Raw genomic sequence first — 19157 nt, 5'->3', positions numbered from 1 at the left:
TAAGTACTGTTGGCACTTTTGACTTTTTGGAATTTTTTCAATTTTTGTTTTTTTTTCTAATATTCAAATTCACTCTATGATAAAGAAAATGAAATTTATTTTTTCTTATCTAAATATCACTCACATTATACACAATACATATTATTATTTTTTCTGCTTTTTATCATTCACAATTATTTAGTCACTGCACTTTTTTGCATTTCAATTTATAAATGTTTAAATATTAATTTAATTTTTTCAATTTCACTTTTCCACGAACCTTTCGCACTTACAATATCAAACTGACTGATATTTTTCTTATTGTTGATATTTCAAATACTTGGAGTAGCTGTAAAACTCTCACCTTATCTCTCTCACGAGAAGAAATAGTAAAACAATGTAAATTGTTTGTGTAAACAATCAAATGCAGAATTTTCATCTTCTTCTGTGACACTAGGTAGTTCTTGCAGATCGATCTAATTTGAACAGTAATACATTTGTTATTGTAAAATGATAAAGTATCGCTCTTTTATAGAAAGGAAGTTCAGAAAGCGATTACTTTTGGTAGAGGAAGTGAGTAAGTCACTTCCAAATGCTAGCTGGGAATATACAAATTCATGCATATACACACACATACATAGACATGTGTAGATATTTGTGTAACACATAAAAACAAACTCACGCACTCCACTTACCCAGTTATACAAACATGAAATCACACACCTTCACTCTCAGGTGCCGGCTGGCTTTGTGCAAATGGTTACAATGTAATGCTACGAGACCAACTTATGCCACTCATATTTTTTAGCTTTGTGTGTCCAAGCCATACATACATTTATACTACATCTGTAGCAGTCAGGCACCGTACACCATCAAGCGTATAACGTCACACATGCAGTAACGTGACACATTTCCAACGAGTGCGTATGTCGTTCATTCTTTGCTGTTCGTTTGTTTTAATTGAAAACATGAAATAAATACCATTGCTTAAACAAGTTTGTGTTTGTGTGCCGGTATGTATGTGTGAGTGTGCATGCTTTACATGTGTCGCTGTTGTTGTTGTCATCATTATTGATATAAATGCTGTAATTTTGTTGTTGCAGTTCTTGTTCATGTTCATGTAACCGTTTGTGCTGTTACTACCATTCAAATGATTTTCCTTTAGCTGCAGGTGGTATGTATTTTATATCTCTGTTAAAAATATACTGACATACAGGTATTTCGCCCCACAGACATGAACATTTCTACATGAAGGATTTTAATTAAATTCGAACCTACGCTTATATGCATAATCATATTTGGAATATACCAAAAATTTTGTAATACTAAAGATAATTATATAATGCATTCAAGATTTTAAAGATTTTCCTTGGTAAATGACATGATTTTGAAGATAATTAATTAAAACACCAGATATTAATAAGAAACGGTAGGTTTTGGATATTTGAGAAGTTGACCAGCACGCAACGCTGACAAAATAAAATAAATAGGAACAATTAGTTTCTTTTTGTTTATAAAAGGAAAGAAGCAGCATAGCTTAACTGATAAAAAACTCCCATTAAAGGAGTTATTATGTGACGTCATAACATAACAACACATTGCAGGTGGAAAGTTTTTTTATCCCCAACGAAGACTAAATTCCAAATTTCCTCCGTTGCAGTGGGCTATTGAGCCAAGAATCTTCAAAATGCATACTGCAAATCGGGTGGTAACGTTCTATGGGGACAATACGAATACGTGGACCTATACCCAAAAATTTCTGGTGGAAAGTTGTATACCTCCAACGAAGACTAAATACCATTGACCATTCAGCCATTTCAAAGGGATATTGGCCACAACATTAAAAAAAAGAAAATCGGGAGGAAATGTTCTATGGGGGCTATATTGACAAATTTTATGTGGAAAGTTTTCTACCCCCAACGAAGACTAAATACCAGATTTCAGCCATTTCGGTGGTATATTGAGGCCACAAGCTTCTAAATACCGAAAATCAGAAGGTATCATTCTGTGGGGACTATACGAAGGCGTGGACATACAAAATACCGAAAATCGGTAGGTACCGTTCTATGGGGCCTACACGAAAACGTGGACCCCCGCCGACAAATTTCAGGTGGAAAGTTTTATGTCTCCAACGAAGGATAAATAAAAAAATTAGGCCATTTCGGTGGGTTATTGAGGCCACAACCTTCAAAATACAGAGAATCGAGAGGTACTGTTCTATGGGGGCTATCTGAAGGCGCGGACGTGTACTGACACAACGAAGACTAATTACGGCATTTCAGCCATTCCGGTGAGATATTGAGGCCATAAGCTTAAAAATACCGAAAATCAGGATATACCGTTCTATGGGGACTATACGAAGGCGTGGACGTATATTGACAAATTTTAGGCGAAAAGTTTTATACCCTCAACGAAGACTAAATACTAAATTTCTGCCATTCCGGTAGGATATTGAGATCACAACATTCAAAATACAGAAAATCATGAGGTACCGTCCTATGGGGCTACACGAAAACGCCGATAAATGTCAGGTGGAAAGTTTTCTGTCTCCAACGAAGGATAAATAAAAAAAGAAGCCATTTCGGTGGGATATTGAGATAACAACATTCAAAATACAGAAAATCGGGAGGTATTGTTCTATGGGGGCTATATGAAGGCGTGGACCTATACCGACACATTTCATGTGGAAAGTTTTATACCTCCAAGGAAGACCTAATACCAAATTTCAGCCATTTCAGAGGGATGTTGAGGCCACAACCTTCAAAATACCGGAAATCGGGAGGTACCGCACTATGGGGGGTATATACCGACAAACTTAATTTGAAAGTTTTCTACCCCCAACGAAGACTAAATTGCAACAAATTGCAGGTGGAAAGTTTTATACCCCCAATAAAGGCTTAATACAGACATTTTCATAATTTCGCTGGTATATTGAGATTACAAGCTTCAAAATTCCGTAAATCAAGAGGTATCGTTCTATGGGGATTATAAGAAGTCGCGGACCTATACTTACTTAGCTGGGCCATTACAGAATATTTGTTCCATAGACCTAACTAAGAAAAGATCTCCAATTATCTCTGTTTAGTGCTTCCCTTTCTGGAATACCACGCCTTGTCATTTCTTCATCCACTTGTTTGCACCATCTATTCTTTGGCCTGCCAATTCTGCGTGCACCGCCATGTGGCTCGAATTTATACGCCTTTTTAGCAGGTTCATCATCGCTCATTCTTATTATATGGCCTAGCCAACGCAATCGCTGCTTCTCGATACGTTTAACTATATTGATGTCGTTGTATAGCAGATACAGCCCGTGGTTCATACGACGTCGATATTCACCGTCAACGCAGATTGGTCCGTAGATCTTTCGAAGAAATTTTCTCTCAAACACGCCAAGCACTGCCTTATCTGTTTGCGCAAGTACCCAGGCTTCGGAACCGTACATCAGCACGGCTAGTATCAGTGTTTTGTAAAGCGTTATTTTTGTTTGACGAGTTGTGGCTTTGTTTTTGAAGTGCTTACTTAAGCCAAAGTAGCATCTATTGGCCAATACAATTCTTCTTTCTATTTCACAACTGATGTCGTTAGTTGTGTTTACGGCGGTGCCGAGGTATACGAAGTCTTTTACTACCTCAAAATTATTAGAACCAACTTCAACAGTTGGTCCGATCTCAATGGACGCATTGCGCGTCGACAACATCAACTTGGTCTTCTCGCCGTTTACCGCCAGATCCACTTTAGCAGATTCTCTTTCGACCTTCATAAAGGTATCGGTTACTTCTTTTACTGATCGTCCCATGATGTCTATATCATCAGAATAAGCAAGTAACATGTGGCTATTGGTGTAGATTGTGCCACTTCTTTTGTCGTTTGCCTCTCGTATAACCTTTTCTAGCAGGATGTTGAAAAGATCACACGAAAGGCTGTCTTCTTGCCTGAAACCTCTTTTGGTACAAAACTCTTCGGAGAGGTTCTTTTCTATTTTAACTGAAGATGTTGTGTCAGTTAGAGTCATTTTACAAAGCCGAATGAGCTTTGCGGGGATACCAAATTCAGACATTGCTTGGAATACCTTTGAACGTAGCGGACTGTCGAAGGCTGCTTTATAATCGACAAAAAGGTGGTAGGTGTCGATCTGCATCTCTGGGGTCTTCTCCAGGATTTAAAACAAAACATTGTTCCACAACATCCCATACGGGACAAGGGAGACTTCTCTCATATCAATAAGTGCACCCGGATTCATATTTAAGCTCAATGATATGGGACCTACTGTTTATCGCCGAGTCCGAACGGCGTGTCCTAAGACACCACTTGTAGAGAAGTTTTTCAAGGCTGAAATACTCAGGAAATGTCGCCAACATTACTGAGGGGTATTTTGCCACCGTTGAAAAATGTTTGGTGTTGCCTGGCCGGGGAATCGAACCACCGACCTTCTGCATGCAAGGCGGGCGTGCATACCATTGCACCACGGTGGCACCCAGGATTTACCGGAGGGTAAATATCTGGTCAATGCTGGACTTGCCAGGTCTAAAGCCGCATTGGTATGGTGCAATTATTTCGTTGACCATGGGCTTTAGTCGTTTGCACAATATACCTGACACTATCTTGTAGGCGATAGGGAGAAGACTTTCTTATGGACGGGGCACAGGATACTCAGGTGTCAATCGTCAGGTACGCGTTCTTCCTGCCAGATGGAGCTAAGTAGCTGATGCATGCACCTTATCAGCTTGTCGCCTCCGGTTTTAAACAGCTCGGTTGGTAGGCCATCAGCTCCTGTTAACTTATTATTCTTCAGCCGATTTATTGCTGTCTTTACCTCATCTTGGCCGGGTGGTATACATTCAATACCATCTTCTGGGATTGGAACTGTGGTATCTTGGTCTTTGCTACTATTGGATACCAACAATTTGGAAAAATGCTCTTTCCATATCCTTAGCACACTATCTGCATCAGTTACCAGATTACCTTGCTGGTCTCTACAAGAGGATGTGCCAGTTTCAGAGCCATCAGTTTGATGTTTCACTCTTTGGTAGAATTTTCGGACTTCATTCTGTCTCCTGTACAACTCGATTTGTTTACACTCCCGCTTTTCCATCTCTCTCTTTTTCCTGGGGAAAATACGATTCTCTTTTCTCCTTTTCTCCCGATACCTCTTTCGTGCTCTACACGTTGCTACTGATTGTAAAGTAGCCCTATATGCCGCATTTTTCTCTACGGTAGCAGCACGATACTCCTGGTCATACCATGGATTCTTTGGTGGAGATGTCTGGTATCCAAGTACTGATTTTGCGGCTGTTTGCATGGAGTGGGCAATGTTTTGCCATTGTCCTGATATGTTATCGGGATGAGGAGAGCTTTGATTAAGCAGTTGGGCCCGTTGAGTGGAATATACTGTGGCTATCTGTTGTGATTGCAGCTTACCGATGTCCAACTTCCGTGTTGTGTCTGTTCGCACTTTGCTTGCTACGTTTAATCTGGTACGTACCTTTGCTGCAACAAGGTAGTGGTCCGAGTCTATGTTTGCACATCGGAACGATCGTACATCCAACACGCTTGATGCATGTCTTCCATCTATCACAACGTGATCAATTTGATTTATTGTTCTTTGATCTGGCGACTGCCAGATGCCCTTATGAATATCGAGATGCTTAAGTCTGGTACTGCTAACCATCATGTTTTTTGCAGCTGCAAAGTCTATCAGCCTCATACCATTGTCAGATGTTTCACTGTGTAGTCTGAATTTCCCGACTGTTGGGCCATAGATATTCTCCTTTCCAATTTTGGCATTAAAATCGCCTAGTATAATTTTAATGTCATGGGAAGGGCAAAGGTCATAAGTTTCTTCTAAGCGCTCGTTAAATATATCTTTGATCTGTTCGTCCTTGTCATCAGTGGGAGCATGAGCGCACATAAAGCTGATGTTGAAGAATTTTGCTTTTAATCGAATTGCAGAGAGTCTTTCATTCACTGGGGTGAAGCTGGAGACCAGATGTTTTAACCTCCGACCAACTACAAATCCGCAACCAAACTCATGCTTTACGTCATGGCAGCTATAATACAGTGCGTCACCTTTAGGTGTTGTTGTGACGCTTTTCCCAAACCGTCGTGTTTCCTGTATGGCAGTAATATCGGTCTTGTACTTTTCAAGTACATCTGCCAATGCGTAAACTGCACCTTCTCTATAAACAGTGCAAACATTCCAGGTGCAGATTCGCAGATCATGGTCCTTAAAACGTTTGCGGGGTTCGTCAACTTTAGAGGGGTTTGTTTTTCTTTTGTTTCGTTTTTTCATAGTACGCTGTTTTTTCTAGGGGAGGGTTACTAACCCGACGCTCAAACCCAAGTTTTTAACGTTCTTATGGGTGAACGCGCGGCACGTGTTAGCTCACTACCTTTAACGGGTGTAAAATGCAGTTCCCCAGGTGACACCACGGGGAGGTCAGTGTCCACTTGAGATGAAAGAGGGACCAAGATAAATCCTGGGCTTTGCCATGTTAAAGTCGGTCAGGACCGATCCTTGATATCTTCCATTCCCTACGTCATCCAGGTCGCACACCTATACCGAAAAATTTAAAGTGGAAAGTTTTCTATCCCCAACGAAGACTAAATACAAAACTTCAGCCATTTAGGTGGGATATTGCTGCCACAACATTCAAAATACAGAAAATCGGGAGGTACTGTTCTATGAGGGCTATAGAGGGCATGGACCTACTCCGACAAATTTCAGGTGGAAAGTTTTATGCCTTCAACGAAAGCTAATCAAGGCTGATCAAGAATATATATACTTTATGGGGTCTAGGACGAATATTTTGATGTGTTACAAACGGAATGACAAATTTAATAATATTATGGTGGAAGGTATAAAAATCGTGCAATTTAAAAAAAATATTTGTAAAGTTTCTTTAAAACAAGTAAAAAAGTATCAGTCGGCTTTGCCGACAGAGATATACCCTCACCCTATTTAGGGGGTGTTCGATTTTATTATGGCGTATATCGGTTCGAGAGTTGTCGTGCGGTAGGGTGGTTGGTGCATCCACTACACATGCTGGCCGTAAAGGTTTCGTACACTTCACAGATGTGTGGACTTGCTACTCAAAAAAATGTGTACCATCGCGATAGGGGCAGCGAATACAAGTTGTTACAACAAATAGTGTGTGAGAGGTGCCCGAAAGATTTGATATATAGCCAATATTTTAACCGGATATATGTCTCGTAGAAATATTACGATGTGCAAAGTATTAACTAATTTGCTTACTTCCTTCGAGAGTTATCGTGCTCACCATTTTAGTGAAAAGTTTTGTGGAGGAGGTACCTGAAGGAATCGGTCCACTATTCATCTTAGAAGTTAAACTAAGTTTGGACAAAATATAATGTAGGTCAAAGCGGCTGATACGTTCGAGTGTTATATTGCGCTCCAGCCAGAAAGACGGACATTACTCAATCGACTCGAAATTGTCTGAAACGAATTCCGTCGAAACCGTCATTTCCATGAGGGTTTAAAAAGGCGAAAATTGAACATACGTAACTCACGAAGTTTGAAAATAGCGGTTATTACACCTCGTATATACTTTGTGGGATCTAAAATTATTTTTTCGAAGAATTACAAACGGATTGACAAGCTTAACATATATATGGTGGAGGGTATAATAGTAGGTTTATACCCTTTCGGACTTCGCGATAAACACCAGATCCCATATCATTGAGCTAATATGAATCGGAGTTTATCCATTGATATGAGTGAGATATCCTTTCTGGGATGTTTGTGGCAAAATTATTTATTTATTATTATTTAGTGGTCTGTTCCAGAACTGCAAGAATCTACTATTTTTACTATTTTTTGTTATTAATATCTTTTTTTTTATAAGATAAAGGAAAAATTTTTATTGTAGTAAAAAATAGTAGCTTCTTGCAGGTTCTGGAACAGACCATAGATTTTTTCCGGAAGGATGCCTCATTTTCATTTAATAGCTAGTAAACTGTTATATATTCCGGTCATCGATATCATTCTTTAGAAACCCTTCAATATATGAGAACCGGTAAAAGTCATATTCAACTTTGACTTTGACCCCAAATTCATCCTTTTTTCGTTGCTATTTTCAACTGAATACTAATTAAAATAATTTCTCCGTAATTTTTTTACAGTTTCAATGAAGCGGCAACAATTTAAATGAAAAATGTAATCATGTGAAAATCCCCGTAAAAATTATTATTGATAATAATTTGACTGAAAAATATGAGTGGAAAATAATTAAATGCTTGAAGTGAGTTTTTTTTAACAACAACAACAAGAATTATTAATAAAATAATATTAAATTCAACAAAAAGTGACACTTAATAACTTTATTTATGGAAAGAATAAATAAATAAAAATTAAACAAACCATGAAAAAAGTTAAAATGACATTTCGTATTAATTTTGTGTGTTTTTGAGCCAAACAAACAAAATGTTGTGTAACTTAAATTTAACAAAACAAAAAACATTTGCGCATTTAAAAGTGTAAACTTTACAAAATATCCTAAATAACTGCGAATACCCCAGGGATATTCATAATTGATTTGCAAACAAACGAGAACTTCATAATAAAAACCCCGAAAAAGAACACAAGCTGAAGTATAAAAATCTGATTAAATTGCAAATACCTGAAAATGCCCAAATGACAAGTTGTGTTTGGTTTCTCTGAGCAGCTTTGAGTCCATTATACTCATGGCTGTCGTTGTTTATTCAACAACAACAACAACAATAGCAGGAGCAGCAAAAACTATAACTAAAAACTAACAGCAACAGCTATAACGAGCACTGCCAGTAAAGTGTTGAAAACGTGTGAGTCACATTATCTGCAGTTAAAAAAGGTATAACTACAACAACAACTACGACAAGAACAACGACGACGTCTACAATAATAATATCAACATTTAAGTGGTGGCTTTTTGCAGCCTTACAACAGCCAACCATTAAATCCACAACTAGTCCAACATACATATACCCTCAGCATCGTCATCATCAGCAGCAACAACAACATCATCATCCTTAGCCACCAGCAATAGCACTAGCAACAACAACAACAATTGCAACTGCAACAAAATGCCTTTTGGATTACATTTTAGCACGGTACTATGGATTATATTCTCCAATTCATGGCTGCCATTGCTGCCAACTCCTACAACGCTAACGACAACAACAACAGCAACAACTGCCAGTTTTCATTTATTTCAGCGTACACTAATGGGAGCAGAGGCTCAGCCATCATCATTAACCGAGAAAATTCCATTAGGTAAGTGAATACATCTTAAAGCTTTTGTGCACTTAAATTCAACTACCACCACTAACACTACTGCTACCTAGCCTATCAGTACATAAATACAAACGATGTTTTTGTTAGACAAACGATAATGCTAGTGCTACAATGCGGGTAACATACGTATATACATACATATGTATGAAGATACATTTATGTTCCTAATTTTTAACAAAGTCGGTCTGGTCGACATTGTATGATAGTAACCTTTTGTGATTTACCCACCTACGGCAGAAGAGGGTATATCTAACAAACTTTACACATTGATCATGTTTGAATATAAATCCGTTTCAGGTCATTTGAAGACGATATATCCTTGTACGTTCGGCCATTGTGCGACTTTGCACATCGTAATATTAGCACCAAGATTCACACCGTCTTCTAGGAAATCCTCACAAAATGTAAATATATTTGGAATCAAGTTCACTTTAAGGTCCTTTATTTCCGCAGGATAATACCAAAAATCGGGAGATATCATTTTGTAGCTTCGAGGAAACTTAAATAACAAAATATGAGCAATTTTTGTGGGTTAATGTAGAATTGTGTCAAATGAACTATATGGAAGTATCTTAGTCACGGTGCTCTTGAATCAAATTTAAATGAAAGGTGCTTACACCTGGGAAGTTTTTGCGGATTCTGAAACCACAATGTTCATTGATGAGAAAAATCAAAAAAACAAAAAAATCGCCGGAGCGCTTTTTAAATAAATCGCGATTCAAGTTGACATTTTTAAAGGTTGTTTAGGTTTTCACGATTTTGCTTAGAAACCGCAAGTCCTATCTAAATGATACTCAAGAAAATGTGGTGGCTATGAGAATTCTCTACAAGATTGATATTCACGTTATTTTCGTAGGTTTTACCATTTTTGAGATATTGAATTTCAAATTGGGACAATGCACTGACTGTATCGCCCCCTTATAAAACAATGTAATGAAGGGGGCGCTTTAACTAAGTTTTAATGAAAACCGCTGGAGCTAATGAAAATTTTGTAGCTGTGAAAATTCTCTACAGGATTGACGCTTATGATTTGTTCTCAGGCTGTACCATTTTTGAGATAAAGAAGCTCAGTTTACATTTTTAGGTTTTGTTTGTTAGGGTTTCGCTATTTTGCTTGATTACGGCAAGTCTTATCGGCATGGGACCTGAGAAAATCTTATAGCTGTGAAAATTCTCTACAAGACTGGCTTATGTAATTTTTCCTAGGTTGTACCATTTTTTAGATGTACAAGTTTAAGTTGGGAAATTGCAGTCATGACATTGTTTTTTTAAGGAGACAATACAGAATTGAATTGAATTTGTATTGTCCCAATTTCAACTTCTATATCTCAAAAGTTGTAAAACCTACGAAAATATCATTTAGGTCAATCTTGTAGAGAATTTGGACGACTACAAAATTTTCTTTATTCCCATTTTGATGGGACTTGCGGTTTTCAAGCAAAATCGCAAAAACCTAAACAACCCCAAAAAATGTCCACTTGAATCGCGATTTTTTTTTGTTTTTCTCATCTATGAACATTGTAGTTTCAGAATCCGCGAAAATTTCCCAGGTGTAAGCACCTTCCATTTAAATTTGATTCAAGAGCACCGTGTAGTTCATTACGCAATTCCAATGGCCCATATAATTGTTATGAACAAACTGCGTATACGTAATAACACACATTCGCTTCTATGACGTTACTCATTCGTTTGGAAATAGTACCGTAAACTAGGAACCAGATTACCCAACTCTAGGTTAAACCATCAAAACACCCCAAACCAAATTGGGGAAGTACCGTTCTATGGGGGGCTATATCAAATCGTGGAGCTATGCTAAACATTTTCTGGGGGAATGTTTTGTGGTCTCAGAAAGACTAAATAACAAATTTCAGCCATTGTGTGAGTAAACCTTCAAAATACCGAAAATCGAGAAGTACCGTTCTTGGGGGCTATGTCTTTAGACCAGATGAGCCTCATGAAAACAAATGGTTTTAGACACCAAGTATGTTTGGACGACAATTCATGTTCAGACAATTTGGATTCGATTTAACCATGTCCGTCTGTCTGGCGTTTAAGTTTGAAGATGTGTCATATGGGTTCACTCCTTCGGATACCTCCCCAAGAAAAGTTCAAAATTTTTCGCAAAAATTATGCTTACAAAATTTCTCGAAGGGAATAACAGATTTGGTCCATATATTGCACATCGTAATATTTCTACTAGACGTAAATCAAGTTCAGTTCGATCCAATCCTTCAAGTACCTGCCACACAAAATGTCGGAAAAGTACGGTATAAGACCTCCTCCTTTTTTCCAACAACTTATATTCGCCGCCCCATTACGACGCACAGTGGTCGAAATCACCGATCTAGCGGTCCGAAATTAATAACTTGGAAACGAATGGAGATATCTTTCTAAATTTTGCACAAACCCAGTCTGTGTCCGTGGGTAATAATGGACTAAATGGCAAATATTTTGTTATAGAACCCATATAACGGTACCTCCTGATATTTGGTATTTTGAGGAATTAAGACACTCTTTCCTTCCAAATTAGGTGTAATTTGGTACTTAGGGTTTGCTCAAGAAGTATGGACTTGCCTCTGAAAAAACGTTTACCATCGCAATTGAGGCAGCGAATGCAAGTTGCTTCAACAAAAATAAAAGTGATTCCATATCAGGTCTTAAAGTGAACTTTTCCAAAATTTTCTGTAGGAGGTACCGGATGGATTGCACAAATATAGTCCCTATTTGAACCTGATCTATATCTATTAGATATATTAGGATGTGTAAAGTATGGACCAATTCTTCTGCTCCCTTCAAGAGTTACCGTACTAACAATTTATCCGAACATTATTGATCTTTTGTGGGGGAGGTACCTGAAGCAGTAGACCGATATGGCTTATCTTCGAACTTTAACTATGTTTGGACAAAATATTACTAAGGCCAAATGTTGGACCGAATCGGCAGATCCGTTCGAGAGTTATCTTGCGCTCCAACCACCTCACACGGTGTCATAGGGGTTTTTTGCAACTTTCAGGCTATTTTCTCAGGAAGTATAGGCTTGCCCCAAATGAAACTTGTACCGTCATATGGGGGGGCAGTGAATACAAGTTGCTAAAACAAAAATCAAATCGATTCGAGAGATGGCCCTAAACTAAACTTTTCCGAAATTTTGTGTGGGAGATTACCGCAGGAGTGGACCGATTGAGTCCATATTGAAACCTTATCTAAGTCTGGTACACATTTCACGATGGGCAAAGTTTGGACCAAATCGGTTACTCCCTCCCACAAATTTTCCGAACATTTTCGAACTTTTATGAGGGAGGTACCGGAAGGAGTGAACCGATATAGCCCATCTTCGAACTTCGAAAGTTTTATAGCTGCAGGGAACTTCAAGAGTCAAATTGAGGGTAGTTTCATCAAAACAATGTAGACCCTCAAAAATGGACTCATGTTGACGAATTTTAGTGAAGAAATTTCGTGACCACAGAAAATTCCCGAAAATCGGGAGGAGCAGTTATATGGGGGGATATACCAAAACATGTATATTGATGATTATTTTTGAATAGACAAAATTGTAGCTAAAACTCTCAAAATACCGATCATTACAGCTAGTTAGGTTAAAAATTGCAGCTAAAATTCTCAAAATACCGAAAATCGGGAGATACCGTTATATGGGGGCTATACCAAAACATGGACCTATGTTGACGATGTTTCGTTGGAGATGTTTTATAACCACTGAGAACTTTAAATTTCGGTTGAAAACTGTAGCTAAAATTCTCAAAATACCGAAAATCGGAAGATACCGTTATATGGGGCCTATACCAAAACATAGACCTATGTTGAAGATGTTTGGTGGAGATGTTTCATGACCACTGAGAACCTCAAATGTCAAATTACAGCTAGTTCGGTTAAAAATTGTGGCTAAAATCCTCAAAATACCGAAAATCGGGAGTTACCGATATATGGGGCCTATACCAAAACATGGACCTATGTTGACGATGTTTCGTGGAGATGTTTCATGACCACTGGGAACCTCAAATTACAACCAGTTCGGTTAAAAATTGTAACTAAAATGCCCAAAATACCGAAAATCGGGAGGTACGGTTATAAGGGGGCCATACCAAAACATGGATCTATGCTGACGATGTTTGGTGGAGCTGTTTCATGACCACGGAGAACCTCAAATGTCAAATTGTGGCTATAATTCTCAAAATACCGAAAATCGGGAGGTACCGTTATATGGGGGCTATACCAAAACATGGACCTATGTTGACGATGGTTGGTGGAGATTTTTCATGACCACTGAGAACCTCAAATGGCAAATTACAGCTAGTTCGGTTAAAAATTGTAGCTACAATTCTCAAAATACCGAAAATCGGGAGGTACCGATATATGGGGCCTATACCAAAACATGGACCTATGTTGACGATGTTTCGTGGAGATGTTTCATGACCACTAAGAACCTAAATTCCAAGGTCTTATAATGCAACGCTCATTCCAGATCAGAGCGATAAGGCTATGGAACTCTTCTATTCCCTACAGTTCCAGAAAATTTTCGATGTCTTGCAAGACCTTTAAGAATACGTGCATGTCTAATTTTTAATTTTTTCACTTTATAAAATAAAATCCTTGCCAATGGTTTCTATAGTAATTGCATCTCTATCCATATTCGTGTTAGAATATATTGTATTTGTATTAACATATAATTAATTTAACATTATGTATAATTTTGCTTTATATAGCGCCAATTTGGGTAACAATTCTATGTAATCATTTTGGCCTTAACCGGCTTTTGGATTATAATTGGTAAATAAATGAAATGAAATGAAATAAATACGGGGATTTCCGAGTAAAATCGGACACATTTTCAAAATGAGTATTTTGATTTTCTTACTTTTTTTGCTGTGGTGATGCTGCTCATCAGCAAAACATTTTAGTATATTTTTAGATTTTTATTGACTCTCTGTTCTAGATATATCGCGCCCTAAAAAAGTAGAATTCGGAAAATTTGAAAAAAATCTTTTTTTGTATTTTTTGTCGAAATAATGCACAGTGGGCTTGGATGCAATTTTAGCGATTTAATATGTAAAATCAATTTTTACGACCGATTGTACTCTTCGATTTTCTTAAATTTTTTTGTATTAAACCACGATCAATTAAAAAAATTTAAGTCCTAGTTGGTGGCGGTATTCGAATGATTACTATTTTCTCTGTATTTTTTTTTATTTTTTCAATACAATTTTTTCTTTACACACATTGTGAAACGTTTCTTATTTTACAAAAAAAAAAAACTTTTTGATTTTAAATATTAAACCACGAAATTGCATTCAATTCCACTGAACAAAATTGTTTTCTATTTTTCATTAGATAGCTGATGAAAAAGTAAAAAAAAATACAAAACAAAATTTTTTCTTTTTTGAGTATTTTTTTTATGAGTATTTTTCAAGGCTCGATATCTCTGGAACCTTAAGTCAAAAAATTCTGTAAATATATGTTTTGCTGATGAGTAGTATCACCACAGGAAAAAATAAAGGAAATCAAAAACCTAATTTTGAAAAATTGTCCAATTTACTCAGAAATCTCCATACGTAATTCCTGTGCCCGAAGCTCTAAAAACTCCAGCCGCACCAAGTTAGATGACTGATGACCACAATAACACTGTTCCACAGTGAAAAATTGCAGGGGTTCTGATGCATAAATTCGGTATTGTGGGAGTCCATGGAAGACGAAAATACGTTCAGTTTCTTTGGGTCACTTCGATTTTTGATTTTATAACGGTAAATGTAGTGAAAAACGGGGTTTCTTGGATTTTCAACTTTAAACGGACATAACTTCTTTTCTCCACAATTTCCGAAATTCTCGTCCAAGTTGTATTCCTGTAATATAAAAAGTATTAATTTTTTTTGGCGGTGTAGACGTGTTGATTGGGTCTGCCATTGGAATAGTAACGAATATTTCAGGTATTTTAAATGTTTAAGATCAAATAAACTATTAATTGGCCGTAAGGATCCCAGGTCAAGAAACTACTCCACCAACAATTTTAAACATAGGTTTTAGGTATTTTATTTTTATCTCAGTTTTATAAACCAAATTTTTAACATCTTTGAAATATCCATATGAATATTAAGCATGGCTGCCTTCCTTATTAGTTCTTCGAAACCAAATCCTTTCATATTGCCATGTAGGGTACATTGAAATCTGCAACCATATTGCTATGGATTTTATTCTTTTTTACCTAACGGTTGTTTTAACATCAGCATCAGGGTACCAGTAAAATAATGCAACTAACGAACGAAACATAAAAAATATATAAATCCTTTCTAAACTCTCAAATAAATGTGTGGCCTGGCAGGACCAGTATATCCCTCGAGAGAGATCATATGTGAATATATGTGGTGGATATGGTGCCATATGTGTATTATTATTTGGAAATGTTCAAAAACATATAGCCGCAGCAGTTGTTGTAGTATAAATATGTGCCATTTTCAGTTTAAAATTCAAACACATACAAACTGTAGATGGAACACAAACACACACAACACAACAACAACCGTTAAGCACATATAGAAATACACTTGAAACTGCAAATACATATACATGTATGTGAATGTATAAACATTCAACTTCCGCAGGGTTTTATTCTGTTTGTTTCACAGTTTCTTTACTTTAAACATACACACAGACATATCTTTACTCACAGAAGCATACCACAAATGCGACAAGCTTTCAAAATGTAATGTTTTTTCGTTTTGTTGTTGTTAACTGCAACAACTTTGCCGATGCAGCATAAATTGCAAACCAAGAGAAAAAAATTATATGAATGCCAGTACAAAATATATCCGAAGTGGAAATTCAAAATAAAAAAATAAAATTGAAGTTATCCAAAATGGTGTCATAACATGTGTTGTATTTTAGAATTTTATGTAAGCAGTCTGTTGTTTAGGGTTGTCTTCTATAAGAAGACTCTGTGGTCTATTACAAGAAGACTTTATGGTGTTCTAAAAGGCGAACTTTCGGTCTCATATAGGAGTCTTGTGGTCATATATAGGAAGACCTTACGGTCTTCTGTAAGAAGTCTTTATGGTTTTCTATGAGAAGACTTGTGGTTTGCTATAAGACGGCCATGAAGACATCGTGGTCGTCTATAAAAAGACCCTGTGGTCTTCTGTAAGAAGACTTTATGGTCTTCAGTAAGAAGGCTCTGCGGTCTTCTCCACGAAATTTTTATTGCTTTCAATGCGAAGACCTTATTGTCCTCTATAAGAAGACATTGTAGAGGAAGTCCTTGTTGTCTTCTAGAGGAAGTCATGTCGGTCTTCTACAAATAGACTTTGTGGTCTTCGGTAAAAACGCCTTATTTAAGGTTTTGTGGCCTTCGTTACGAAGACCTGGTGGTCTTCTATGCGAAGACCTGGTGTTCGTCTATACGAAGACTTGGTGGTCTTCTATACGAAAGCGTGGTGGTCTTCTATCCGAGAGTTAGTAGTGCTATACGAAGACCTTCTATACAAAGACCTTGTGGTCTTCTATACGAAGACCTTGTGGTCTTCCATACGAAGACCTTGTGGTCTTCTATACAAAGGCCTGGTGGTCTTCTATACGAAGACCTGGTGGTCTTCTATACGAAGACCTGGTGGTCTTCTATACGAAGACCTGGTGGTCTTCTATACAAAGACCTTGTGGTCTTCTATCCGAAGACTTTGCGGTCTTCTATACGAAGACCTTGTGGTCTTCTATATGAAGACCTTGTGGTCTTCTATACGAAGACCTTGTGGTCTTCTATACGAAGACCTTGTGGTCTTCTATACGAAGACCTGGTGGTCTTCTATACGAAGACCTGGTGGTCTTCTATACGAAGACCGGGTGGTCTTCTATACAAAGACCTTGTGGTCTTCTATACGAAGACCGTGTGGTCTTCTGTACGAAGACCTTGTGGCCTTTCATACGAAGACCTGGTGGTCTTCTATACGAAGACCTGGTGGTCTTCTATACGAAGACCTGGTGGTCTTCTATACGAAGACCTGGTGGGCTTCTATACGAAAACCTTGTGGTCCTTTATACGAAGACCTTGTGACCTTCTATACGAAGACCTTGTGGTCTTCAACACGAAGACCCTGTTGTCTTCAACACGAAGACCTTGCGGTCTTATATACCGAGACTTTGTGGTCTTCTATACCAAGACTTTGTGGTCTCCTATACGAAGACCTTGTGGTCTTCTGTACGAAGACCTTGTGGTATTTTATACGAAGACCTTGTGGTCTTCTATACGAAGACATTGTGGTCTTCTATACAAAGACCTTGTGGTCTTCTATACGAAAACCTTGTGGTCTTCCATACGAAGACCTTGTGGTCTTCTATACGAAAACCTTGTGGTCTTCTATACGAAAACCTTGTGGTCTTCTATACGAAGACCTTGTGGTCTTCTATACGAAAACCTTGTGGTCTTCTATACGAAGACCATGTGGTCTTCTATACGAAGACCATGTGGTCTTCTACACGAAGACCATGTGGTCTTCTACACGAAGACCTTGTGGTCTTCTATACGAAAACCTTGTGGTCTTCTATACGAAAACCTTGTGGTTTTCTATACGAAGACCTTGTGGTCTTCTATACGAAGACCTTGTGGTCTTCTATACGAAAACCTTGTGGTCTTCTATACGAAGACCTTGAGGTCTTCTATTCGAAGACCTTGTGGTCTTCTATACGAAGACCTAGCGGTCTTCTATACGAAGACCTTGTGGTCTTCTATACGAAGACCTTGTGTCTTCTATACGAAGACCTTGTGTCTTCTATACGAAGACCTTGTGTCTTCTATACGAAGACCTAGTGGTCTTCTATACGAAGACCTAGTGGTCTTCTATACGAAGACCTAGTGGTCTTCTATACGAAGACCTTGTGGTCTTCTATACGAAGACCTTGTGGTCTTCTATACGAAGACCTTGTGGTCTTCTATACGAAGACCTTGTGGTCTTCTATACGAAGACCTTGTGGTCTTCTATACGAAGACCTTGTGGTCTTCTATACGAAGACCTTGTGGTCTTCTATACGAAGACCTTGTGGTCTTCTATACGAAGACCTTGTGGTCTTCTATACGAAGACCTTGTGGTCTTCTATACGAAGACCTTGTGGTCTTCTATACGAAGACCTTGTGGTCTTCTATACGAAGACCTTGTGGTCTTCTATACGAAGACCTTGTAGTCTTCTATACGAAGACCTTGTAGTCTTCTATACGAAGACCTTGTAGTCTTCTGAACGAAGACCTTGTGGTCTTCTATACGAAGACCTGGTGGTCTTCTATACGAAGACCTTGTTGTCTTCTATACGAAGACCTTGTTGTCTTCAATACGAAGACCTTGTTGTCTTCAATACGAAGACCTGTTGGTCTTCTATACGAAAACCTGTTGGTCTTATCTACGAAGACCTGGTGGTCTTCTGTACGAAGACCTTGTGGTCTTCTATACGAAGACCTTGTGGTCTTCTATACGAAGACCTTGTGGTCTTCTATACGAAGGCCTTGTGGTCTTCTATACGAAGACCTTGTGGTCTTCTATACGAAGACCTTGTGGTCTTCTATACGAAGACCTTGTGGTCTTCTATACGAAGACCTTGTGGTCTTCTATACGAAGACCTTGTGGTCTTCTATACGAAGACCTTGTAGTCTTCTACACGAAGACCTTGTGGTCTATACGAAGACCTTGTGGTCTTCTACACGAAGACCTTGTGGTCTTCTATACGAAGACCTTGTGGTCTTCTATACGAAGACCTTGTGGTCTTCTATACGAAGACCTTGTGGTCTTCTATACGAAGACCCGGTGGTCTTCTATACTAAGTCCTGGTGGTCTTCTATACGAAGACCTTGTGGTCTTCTATACGAAGACCTTGTGGTCTTCTATACGAAGACCTTGTGGTC

General features: G+C 38.1%; 1 protein-coding gene across 3 annotated transcripts in view; it reads left to right on the top strand.

Moving 5' to 3' along the window:
• The window catches only part of GluRIB (Glutamate receptor IB), a 323616-nt gene that overhangs the window by 30945 nt on the left and 273514 nt on the right, over positions 1–19157 (top strand). For all 3 annotated transcript variants that reach the window (XM_073983938.1, XM_073983939.1, XM_073983937.1), the window contains exon 2: positions 8119–9247. In XM_073983938.1, the coding sequence (XP_073840039.1) occupies positions 9058–9247 (190 nt within the window). In that variant the 5' untranslated portion in view covers positions 8119–9057. The remainder of the gene's footprint in view (positions 1–8118; positions 9248–19157) is intronic.

The sequence above is a fragment of the Musca autumnalis genome, unplaced genomic scaffold, assembly GCF_047663935.1.
Source record: "Musca autumnalis isolate F117 unplaced genomic scaffold, ASM4766393v1 scaffold_4, whole genome shotgun sequence".
NCBI lineage: Eukaryota > Metazoa > Arthropoda > Insecta > Diptera > Muscidae > Musca > Musca autumnalis.
Note: the sequence above shows the minus strand (reverse complement) of the source record. Positions and strands in the feature narration are given on the sequence as shown.